This window comes from Poecilia reticulata, linkage group LG19, assembly GCF_000633615.1.
Source record: "Poecilia reticulata strain Guanapo linkage group LG19, Guppy_female_1.0+MT, whole genome shotgun sequence".
Classification (NCBI taxonomy): domain Eukaryota; kingdom Metazoa; phylum Chordata; class Actinopteri; order Cyprinodontiformes; family Poeciliidae; genus Poecilia; species Poecilia reticulata.
The window spans coordinates 6,088,811-6,101,005 of record NC_024349.1 but is presented as its reverse complement, the minus strand read 5'-3'; the positions used below and the strand labels follow the sequence as shown (position 1 = coordinate 6,101,005).

General features: G+C 41.0%; 1 protein-coding gene across 4 annotated transcripts in view; it reads right to left on the bottom strand.

The window, feature by feature from the left end:
* Positions 1-12,195, bottom strand: part of dnmbp (dynamin binding protein) — a 61,930-nt gene that overhangs the window by 21,009 nt on the left and 28,726 nt on the right. Inside the window, exon 1 of one of the 4 annotated variants that reach the window (XM_008436674.2) lies at positions 3,677-5,481. The exons of the other annotated variants lie outside the window; for them this stretch is intronic. Coding sequence (XP_008434896.1) covers positions 3,677-5,294 — 1,618 coding nt within the window. The 5' untranslated portion in view covers positions 5,295-5,481. Of the gene's footprint in view, positions 1-3,676; positions 5,482-12,195 lie in introns of those variants that run through there. 4 annotated transcript variants of the gene reach the window in all.

Here is a 12,195-nt window from a genome sequence, read left to right as displayed (position 1 = left end):
TCTTCTAAATTAAACTCCACCTCTAAAGCAAAGTTTTTCTGTGGGAAACAAAGGTAGTCTTTTATTCACGTGTCATATTGCTGACTTATTTTTCTAGATTTATTTTTATTTTCCCACAAAATAAAAATATTTTATGGCTGCTTTACAGTCACTGTCAGCCCGCCTTCTGATGAAATAATTATGAGCTTCATCATCGATTTATATTTGAGGCTCTTAATTTGAAATGAGAAATGAAGTGGTTCTTGAGTAAATAAGGCCGATAACTACGTTGGGTTAAAAAAGTATTAAAGAAGCTTTCGCTACTCTTCTGAAAGGAAAAACATTGATGGAAAAGATAAAACATTATCTGGAAAAAATATTGTGACTGGCATCAACGTTGGCCGTTCCTGCCGACCATTTCACATATTTTATAATAAACCTGAAAATTTACTCAGACCAGGCCAACCTTTGACCTTTCTATTTAACACACCGGGTTAATATGGCTGGTTTCCATTTCTGACAGCTTAGAGGGTCTAAATCTTTGTCTTTGAACATGTTCAAGGAAAACCTGCAGAAAACTTCACTTTTCTAAAAATATTTAAATCCAGTCTTCTGATAAAACCCCCAAAAATCTAAATATGCATTATTATTATTATTATTATTATTTATAATTTAAACACTTGCAGTAAAGCTCACAATTAAGATGGATGAGCATAAATGAAATCATGTGTGACTCATCCAGACGTGAGTAATGTGAATTACTTTCTGTCAGTCGTCAGTGAGATAAGGCGTCTTTAAAGCAACGTCGTCAGACGATTTGAGATTTTATCCTCAGATTTCCCGTCTTAGCTCACCAACCCCACCTGCCTGCTGCCCACCGATGGCAGCAACTAACCCGGGATTAAAGCAGGCAACACGGCGCTAGCTGCTGGATCGCGGACGGATGACGACACATTAATCACACAAAGGCGCCTCAAACTCTGCCAGTGCACAACTGATAAAATTCTTACTTTAAAACAAATTCAACAAGTTGAGATGAATGGAGGAGACATTCATAACCGACAGGAGGAAAATTATTAACCGTCATGTTTGGAGAGGAACAATTCACTTGTGCAATTGTAACATATTGCATTGACCTTTATGAAAAATGCTTGCACGGTTTTTAAGCAACTGTGTAAATATGTAAAACCTGCAAAAGCAGCACATGTATTCAAATTTGCAACATTAATTAAACTAAACTGATGCAAGATTCAACAGGGAAAACATGCAGGGTAAAAGATAAAAAGCCTCCAACATCACTTCAATGTCACTTTAAGCCCAGCAAGTCCTGCAACAGGATGGTCTGATGTTATTTGCTCTACAATTTAAGAGCAAACCCCTGACTGAGCTGCAACAGTTTAACAAGATTAACGGATGACAAGACACTGCACAGGCAGGCGCGCACGCCTCTGTGCGATCTGAAAGATGCCGTCAGCTCTCGAATTAAGCCTCCCGAAGCCTAACTAGTGCACACACACACACATATATATATATATATACACACACACACACACTCGTGCTGCAGCGAGGGAGTCAGGTCAGTGCTGGACACCGCCAGGCACCAGACAGACCCCCACCATCCACTCACCATGCTGACGCTACGGATTAGTACTTAGACTCCTTGAAAGAGTGTGTGTGTGTGTGTGTGTGTGTGTGTAGCTTGAGAGGCCTTCTAGGTAACTGGGGGAGGGGGTCATGGGGCGCCACCTGCTTAATCTCAGACACAACAATGTGATCCAAGGAAGAGCTCCTTTGTCTTTGTCCAACTCGTCATGAAACAATCCCACACTGCAAAACTTTCCTGCGATGGTTTGGTCGCGATTTCTTTACCCAAATCCAAGGAGAAGAGAAATGTTTTCTAACATTTCAGTCTTATCCTGTTTGGAGTAAGTTGTCATTACCAAAAAAGGATTTAATCCCAAACTTGAATGTCCAACATTGTTTTCCTGTTTTTACTGAGCTGTAGAAAAGCGTCACGCTTAAACTCACTATGATGCGCCAACATAAAATCCATCTTCATTCTGATCTTTCTAGCACACACAGTGAAAATCATTGGTCAAAACTGACTGTTTTATATGTTATCATGTTTATATATTTATCTGTATTTATTAGGAAACAATATTTTTCATCTTATAAACAAAGAAAACTCAACATGATGCTTCCACCCCCACACTCCAAAAACACAAAACCGTACCAAGTATTTCTGGTCCAGTTTTTAGTGCACATATCTTAGTACACTTAAAATGAGACAAAACTGGCTTATAGATAACTTTTCTGCAAGACATAGGAGTTTTTTTTTAAGTCAATAACTCCTCAGTATTGATGAAAAAGTGCCAGTTCCTTTGGCAGATTATTTTACTTCACTCAAGTTTGGTTTTTATCAGACCACAGCATTTTCTCTCACCAAGTTAAAGGGCATTTTAGACAAACCTGGACGTTTTCTTTGGAAGAAAAATGCTTATGTCTTTCAATCCTAGTGTATAACCCAGATATATAGAGAAAAAAGGAAACTATTTTCACATCTTGGACATATTAAGTCCTTGATGGAGCTCTTACAGTTGAGCTCTTGGATCATCAGATTGTATGTAATTGATGGCAGGTGTGAAGCTGATTTAAAATACCAACAAAGTAGTAGTTTAAAGGTGCCTATTTTTTATTATTTTTAATACATTTACTTAAAACTTGAATAGTACAGGATGGCTGTTGAGGACTTGCTGACCACACTGGAAAGACACCAAATATGAAGTTTGGCTTTGGCAAGAAGAAAAAGTCTTCAACAGAATGAAATGTTTAAATAAACTGAAGTAAAAATGCCTTAAAGGATGTATGTCCACAGCCCCAACTGTCTGGGACAGGAATATCAAGGGCAGCAGACGTTTGTGACAGCTGACAGCTTTATGTGTCACAATCTTCGGACTCCGAGTCACAGCCCAACGACAAACAATTCCCAGTAACTTTGGGTTAAAAGAGCCAAATTTAGCACCACATGTGTGTAAAACGGACACAATTTCCAACCCGTTGCTGTGTAGAGCAAGTTTTCAGGGAGTCTTTCTGAAAACTAAAGGTAATAAAATAAAAGAGTGACCATTCAGTCATGCACAAACCGAACATACTAGTTGCGAGCGCACACACAGCCCGAGTTATTCGGAGAACGACAGTAAGGTGGAAACCCACAGAGGCAGAGGATGACAGAGAAAACAAAAACTGAGAACCCACCAAACCTGTTCTGTAGGTTCTTGCGAAATACCTGACAACTCACTTTCTACTGAGATACACGATACTCTCTCTCTCTCTCTCACACACACACACACACACACACACACCTTTTCTGAGTGCCTCTATGGTGAGCGTGGCCTGTCAGCACTCTGAAGCCCCCCGGCATTGATTAGAGGAGCACATCTGGAGGTCACCAATGACAGGAGAGTGACTGCAGGGACTGTCAAACCTCGCCTGTTCTGTTTTTCTTAGTTGGGAATCTTCATCCGACTTGTCTCAGAATTTTCCCTCTAAATTTCCATCTCAAGGTTTACCTTATATGCTTTGTAAAGGCGTCAGACTTAAGTTATACAAATGACCTCATCCACATAAGTGCCCAACATGTTGTGCAAATACAGGATGTGGATCACCTTCTCTCACATGACAACATCCTTGTGTTTACCTTGCTTTTGTCTCCTGGTGGTGGCGAACGGCGACTTTCGCAGGGAGCTTGGGGCCGTCTTCCTGTAGAAGCTGTTCCTGTCCAGCGACCCCACATATACAGGCTTATGATTCTTTTTTGAGCCGTTGTTGCCAGCGCTCGACTCATACCCCCTTTCCTGCTCGTTGCTGTGACAGTACATGATGGGATCCTCAAAGGATTGTATTTCTCCACGTGCCAGCTTCTCATTCTGCTGCTCAACCCATTTCTCGCAGTGTGTCCAGCGGTCTTTTGCAGGATACTCCTCATAATCAGGATCCACAGACACTGAACGCAGATTTCTGATTCTGTCTCTGGCCCGATGGTGGGGACGCTCCTCTTCTCTGGACTCATATTTCTGGTCGTAGTAGTCATTGTCCTCTCTTGTTTCGTATTCCCTTCGTCTGCTGTAACGTTCATCTCCTGAATCCCTGGATCTGTAGTTGCGATCCCTCTCCCTGTATTCCCAGCGCTCCTCAGCTTCAGAGTCATACTGGGCCCTTCGTTTACTTCTCTGCGCTTCCTCTCCTCTCCGGTCGTAGTCATCCCGGTGTTTGTAGTCACGATCCCGTTGTTCGTATCGATCCTCTGCATAGTGGTCAGAGCGACCGTTCCTGGATTTTTGTTCTTCGTAGTAACGCTCCTCCTCTCTGTGCCTGTAATGATCTTTTTCTCTGGAGCGATATCTGTCCTTGGAGTCATAATAATCCCGATGCCGGTCTTCACAGTAATCTCTGTCCCACTGATTGTCTCTGTGGGCGTATTTGTCTTTGCGATCATGGTAGTCTTCATATTGATTGCTGTACCTATCATCTTCTCTACGGTGTTTCCTAGTGTCATAATGCTTTTCTCCCCTTTCTTCATACTGGTCTTTGTATTTCCTGTCATAACAATCCCTATCCCCGTTTCTGTCCCTGTAATTGTACTCTTCAGAGTCTCTCTGCCTCCTGTGGTCGTACCGTTCAGAGTAATATTCATCTTCTCTACCCCAATCATTCCTTCCACCCCTGTCCTCCATTTGTCCATAACCCTCATAAGTCCTAATGTCACTGCTGTCCCTTTCTTGAGGAACATTGTTCTGAAGGTTGTACTCGTCCTCAGGGCCTTGGTAAAAACAATGCTTTCCCTTCCATTCAGAAATCCTCAGGTCCAGGTGACCGTCTTCTGACCGAGGGTGGAAGTAAACATCGTGGCCCAGAGGCGCCTGCTGGTGGAAGACATTGGCTTGTCCAACTTGGGCCGGCCACGGAGCTTGAACATGTCCTGGAGGCGGTGTCGGCACACCAACTGGAACCATCATCCCACCAGGCACTGGCATATGTCCAGGTGGAACCGGGCTTGCAACTAAAACTGGTCCCTGCGGCGGCCCGGGAGGAAGGACTCCATATCCAGGATAAGCAACCTGTTGCTGCTGGAGCTGCTGCATCTGATGTAGCTGCTGCAAGTGCTGCAAATGGGCCATCCGCTCCTGTTCCCTGGCCCAGCCGGCATCCCCCAGCTCCTCCACGCTCTTCCCTCTCCTCAATGGGACGCCAGCTGCTGGGTTCCAGTCCCCTGGGCCAAACATGACCGGGTTCCCATAAACAGCTGGGCTCGTCATGGCTCTGCTTGTTCAGAAATCAGCCAACCCGGGGCCGATGAGCTCCTCTTCAGTGCGGCTTGTTTTCTCTCTCCAAAACCCTGCATTCCATAACAAGGCGCCGTGGGAGACTCCACCTGCTGAGCATATTGTTTCTAACTCTCCCACTTGTTTTCCCGTGTCTCCTCTTCACTCGCCTCCGCAGGACTGCCCGGCCAGAGCACCTCCCAGCCCTCGGTGCAATTGAAACCTGCCCTCCCACATCTACCTCGGCGAATCAAGGAAGGAGGGAGCGAGTGTGGGTTACTGAAGGAGGGGCCTTCTGGGTTAATGATTCAGAGCAGTCACATGGGATGAGGATTAGCCCAGCAGCCCCTCCCAGCGTCTCTACTAACTTGGACCCGTGTTTCCAAGAGAAGTTTGTGTCTGGAGTGTTTTTTTAATAGATTACGGGGACAAAACACTTAGCAGCATGAACAATTTTGCATATTTTCTTTGCTTTTCCGTTTCTGCTATCCTCAGCAGCTCATTTATCCAACCCTTACCTTTGACTTAGTCTCTGCAGTTCGACTTTGCCCTGCAAGTCAGCGCGTGACAATCATTTACAGCCAAATGTATCCATATGATTTTTCTTGAAATACACATTTGGGGCTGTAATCTAACTCTGACTGAACAGAGGGAAGTAGAAAACTACCAAAATAACAATTTAAGGAGCGTGTAATATAATCAGGGAGAGGCAATTAGTGCAGAGAGGAGGTTTTTGAGAGCACACAGCCTGATTAAGACGGTGAAAAAGTAGCTGCTGGCACATACAATGAGCTATTGTTGGAGACTGTCCCTACTTTCAGAGAGACACAATCTTTTAGTGTGAGAAAAACTCGATCCTATTCATAAGGGTAGAGTATATAATACAACCTGCCCACTCCCTCCACTTTAACTCTGGCTGAAAGAGGTGAGAATAGAAAGAACACGCTTAAAAGACAGATAAATTCACATCAACGCAATTAGTAATGAAACCAAACAGCCTTAAATATAATTAGGTTGCTTCTAAACAAAAATGAGTCTTTATTTAAGGTTTAATCCATCATCGAATATACACACAATACCACTTATAAATACTAATAGAGCAATTTACAGAATCTAAAGAAGCAAATATAAAACGTAGCAAAAGTGAAGATGCATGCACATATTCAATTTTAAAATGAAATGCAGTGTGCTTCAAAACTTTGCAAATCCCTTGAACTTCTTGAACAATATGTCGCAAATATATCGTCATCGCAGTATCAGTGTGTGCAATATTCATATTGCAAAGGCCTGTTCAGAGTGCAACAATGGTTGGCTAATAGATACCAAGTGTTTTGAACTTCTTGGGTAATAATTAGCTGGAGTCTCAGCAAATGCTCACACCGGATACAAACGACACCGCCCAAGATGCTAAAGGTCAGAGTGATGAGAGCACAGATGAGAGAGAGAGGAAAGAAGAAGAAAAGGGGCATATACTGCAACTAATATCTCTATTTTTGTGCAGTCCTCGAGAAAGAAAACCTATGACAAATGTGTCAAACTCGAGGCCCAGGGGCCAATTCTGGCCACCACGGCTTTTTGTGTGGCCCTCAAGTCTCCAGGTGCCGAATTACATCAACCAGTCGTCCCAATGTCCTGACATTGTTCACGTAAAATCAACAGAGTCCCACATTTTTTCTCACTGATAAAAAACTGAAAATTTCCAAAAAAAAGGTAAAAAAAACATAAATAAAACATTGGGTTTAAGTGACCACTAACTCCCTCCTGTAGGTGGCAGTATTTTGAACTTTTGCAGCTCTTAGTTCGCCTGTGGTCGATGTGACGATTAACGTCATACATAAAAGTAAATATTGCAAAACTCCTTTAAAATTTTTCTAAACTAGCTAGCTCCACAAAACTTATTGCAAAAAAAGAATCAGAGGGACTGAACAAAGTGAAAAGACATTTCATTTTAAGAAGACAGCTATTTATTAATATCTTAACAGTGTGTTAATGGGTTTTATCGATACATTCTGGCCCTTTAAGGACATTCATGATGTTGGTTTGACCCAAAAGGAGAATAAGTTTGACACCGCTGCCCTGCAGTGAAATTATTGATCAACAAGGCGTCTTACAAATGATTTTTGTTTGTAACGACAAACAGAAAACCACTTCACAATTATGCAATACCATCCCATAAAATGCATTAACCTTTGTTGTGGCAGAATGTGCAAAACTAGATACAGACAACTGGAAAGCACATTGTTCTCCTTTTAAATGAACCTGCCTAACTATCAGTGTTCAGCGTCTCAGCTTTCAGCAGCACAACGCGACCGAAACTCTGTGCTTGTGTTCACCTTTCAGCCGTAGGAATGTCAAACACAACATTCCTTTCATGTGGCTGTGTTTGCTTATACACCTGAGGTTTCTCAGGAGCTGGTCATCTGTGGAAAAAATAAATAAAGCCGTGGAGTGGATAAGGTCAAACACCTGACTATTGAAAAGCTGCAAAAGTGGAAAACTCAGGAGACAAACCTGAAAATGAAACAGAGCTGTAAGCTTGGGAGGGTGATTTTTTTTACTGTAACTGGTTAACAGAGTTTCAGAGGCGGTGAGAAAAAGAAAGCAACCTGTGGTAACGCGCAAATGCCCAAAAAACAAACGCAAAGCACTGAAACGTCAACTGTAACACAGCCAAAAAGAAGAGAACAGCAATAATACATGGCTACGTTAAGTTACAGAGACAAACTTTCTGCCAATTTAAAAATTAAAAATCCAAACTTTTCCATTCAGTAAAAACACATTACACCTTCAGGTCACATTGATAACGGTTTTTTTGGGGGGGGTTTTGGTTTGGATGGCTTGAGTGAGGAAAAAAAAGACTTGAAGTTGGTTGTTCTCAGTATCAGTGAGAAACTATTTGCGTGGAGGTATGTCAGTCATTCACTCAGGTTAGAAAACAGGAAGGCCATAATGGTGCGTTCACACCAAACGCGTTCTGAGCGTCAGGCGTGTCTGGTTTAAATTCAAAGTCTACGTGGAAGCGCACTGGAGGCCGCTGCAGCGCCTTTCAAGTGTCCAGCACGGCACGATTTGAACCGTCCATCGTGTCTGACGGACAACAACGGCTGGAGCGATTTTGACGCATCTGACGCGCCTCGATGCGCCTCCACACAGGCTTTGAATGTAAACCAGACGCGTACAACGCCAGGTGTAGAACAAAATGTCAAGCGTCTGCATTCAAAGTGCAAACGCATCAAACTTGAAGCGCCTGACACTTTTTTTTCCCCCAAAATTTATTCATGAGGTACAAGGTAAATGCAGTATAACAGTTATAATCGTCTGACACATTTTTGACGCATAACGCGTTTGGTGTGAACGCACCATAAGAGTGCAGCAAAGATTTATCCTTTTGAGCTTTCAAATTCAGTCTCTGCTAGATGTGGAAACGTTAGCAGCCTTGTGAAAACATCAAAGTTAAGGTGGTGGATTGTCTCTAGAAAAACCAGAAAAAATATTCAGTCTTTGTTACAAAGGGTTATCTAATCTAAAGTTATATTTTGAAATATGACTAGAAGTAGTTCCGAGTTGTTTCCCGTTTGTGATGATAAAGTTGGGTATTAAATTTATAGTTCCTTTTTGAAGTGGTGATGCAAATAATTCGTCTCCATGGACTTGATGAAATATCACTCTGCTATCTCACAGACTCGTAATTTGACTTTTTGAGTAACCAGCAACTCATTTCAAATGAAGCAAATTCTACGTTTCTCTTGACCGCTGCGCGCTGTTCACACTTAGAAAGAAGTCAAAACAGCTTAACAGTCGGTCCCTCCCCTTGTGCCTGTTCTCCTTCTCACTCAGTGGCGTAGCCATCATTCTCATTAAGCAACTGGTCAATTGATTTGATTAAAGATCTGTTATTGCTGTACCAACCGTCTAGACCCCTCTGACCTTCTGGTTCTGGTCTGCTCTGCATCCCCAGAACCAGAACCAAACGAGGAGAAGCAGCATTCAGCTTCTACGCACCACAGATCTGGAACAAACTTCCAGAAAACTGTAAAACAGCTGAAACACTGGGTGCCTTTAAATCTCAACTTAAAACCCACCTGTTTAGAGTTGCTTATGGCTAAATTAGGTTTAGAGTGTGGGTTTTGTTGTCTTTGATGTTTTTATCTTTACTTTTCATCTAGTTATTAACTTCTTTTTATTTCTCTTTCACACTGTCTATGTAACCCCCCCGGAAAACGTCCCAGTTAAACGAATCGATATCTAGGGGTGTGAGAATCCTTGTTAAATGGCGTTTTAACTAAAACTCTGAGGTGTGAGAATCCTTGTTAAATGACATCTTAACTAAAACTCTGAGGTCTGAGACGTTTAACTTAAGTCCTACAAGGGGTGCAGGTTTTAATGTTTTTATCTTTAACCTCTTTTTTTAATACTCTTTGTCTTTCTGTTTATTCACTGTCACATGCTGTTTTTATTTTAATTATGTAAAGCACTTTGAAATGCCTTGCTGCTGAAATGTGCTATACAAATAAAATTTGATTGATTGATTGATTAGTTTGTGAACATTCAACTCTAGACATCACATTTCTGACAGAAGCACTGAAAAAGCCTCTAACACTTTAATTTTTTTATGTGGTAGTGTTACGTGTACTTAGTAGGGGGAAAGAAAAGGTACCTTTGACAAGATATGAACAGTTTGTAAGCATAATGTGACTTTTTATCCGCCAACGACACTGGCCGTCGACTAAAACGCAGGACATGGATTATTTTAAAAACACAGTTTAAGACTATTCAAACATTTATTTTCTTTGTCAAACAAAAACTGTAGAATTAAGATTCACATGGACCAGTCAAACCTAGACTGAATTATTTAGCACCAATTAGAGATTTCCTCAAACAGTTTGAAATCTGTTAAATCTTTATTTATTGAAACAAAAAGATTAATTGTTTTCCAGAAAATTGGATAATTATCCAATATCTCATTCTTGTGAACCCAACGTTGTGTTATCTTCTCATCTTGTCAGTTGGACGCAAAACTTTGACTCCATCCCCATATTTATGGTTTTAAACAATTCAAATGAAAACTCCTGACCACTTGACCTACAAACTAAATATCACCAATAACACAACTATTTGATGAAATAGTTAGCAAATGTTAAAAATGGTCAAAATTATAGTAAATGTTAAAAATGAATTTAATATTTCCCTGCTCTTTGTGAGCTGTTATATTTCAAAATAAAACAATTAACTCAAAGTGTGGCACCGTTTTCAGTCCGTTTGAGGACTTTGGACTGCAGGGCGCTCTGCAGGCAGGGCCCAGCGTTTAAGTTACTCTCTTCTCTATAACAATAAGCTTCCATTGTGTCTCAGACGTCACATATAAAAGAAACACACCCAGCCGAGGCACGGAAAAACACTCCCACTGAAAGTGAATTTGTGCCGAGGTATTTTGGACGCAGTGCAACAAGTTTCCCCAACAAAGATCCAGTGAGGATTGTTGATGCGTACACATCTGTGATCACAAACAATAAAATAAAGCAAAGTCTGTCATCTCTGCCACACTGCAGATCCTAAGCTTTTGTGCCTCACTTTTATAATCAACATTTCAAACACTTCATAAATCGCAGATCCCGACAAAATCTTTACCACATCAAGCAGGAAATGTAAAAGAAGACAGGAGACTTCATGTATGTAAAAAAGGGTGTACAGATTTCTGTAGAGACATAAATGATTGGAATCTGTGGTATGTGCATGACTGATCCTTAAAGGCACCTGTAGCTACGTGACCAGTTCCTGCCGTAAGGTAAACATTTTTTCTTAATCCCAGCGTTGGTGAGCAAGCCAGAAAACAGAAATACTGCTTTCTAATCCAAGTTGCTACTACAGCAAATAAAATAAAACTTTGTTGTTGGGATGTAAATATTACACAAAAGAAGCTGAGATTCTGCGTGAAAACCAAAACAATTCAGTTTAGGCCAGAGATCTGCAACCTTTCCTGTCCAAAGAACCATTTTGTCCAGGAAAATAAAACTATTAGAGATGCAAATGCTGCATTGCATTTTGAAAAATTACAACTTACCATTTCTGCAAAAATATCTAACACCCTGGGGAATCTGTTGTCATTTTTAGAGGATCACCATTTTATTTCTATTTTTAGGTTTTAAAAGAAACATAAAACATTAAAATTTGTTGATATTTCTGGAAATGGTTGGCTAATAAAATGAAAACTTAATTTTAAAAAACCGCTGTTGATTTTAGCGCCACTCTGTTGTGGAAATTTAATCCAATTATTCCACAAAACAAATTTAGAAACTCCTACAACCTGCATTTGGTACCTCTGAGACACAGTTTTCCTTCAAAACTAAAGGTTTATTTTCCCTTCCCCCTAATAACCGTGTATTGTAAACAACAGGCGGGTCTGGGGGGATTTTTAGGAAACAAATAGCATTTTTGTGCCTGTGTTTGTATCAGAGAGATTTGGGAAAACAGCTCTAAGAGGAAACCTGGTTTCATTTTTAGATTCTTTCTATATTAAGTTTTTACTTCAGTATCCGTGACCTGCAGGCAGCAGTGAGGAAACCCATGGAGAAAATCACTTTTCATTTTCAGCCAAACATTTCTTCTGCTGCTTAAACGACCAACGGACTAAATCCCATTCTGTCAAATGAAAACCACACAGATAAATTACACATGCAGAGTGTGATTCTGGACACGTTTTGGGCGGATTGTTAAAATTTGGCAGCTTTTCACATCAGTTCAGAGGAAAGTTCTTTCCAAGTCGTTCTCATTGTGTAGAAGAGAAGAATAAAACTAAGATTAAAGCATAAAATAAAATGCTGTGTTATCACACTTGTCAGCTAATTTAGTTTAAAATCTGTTGGACGTGACATGATCGCTGATAAGTTATTGGTTA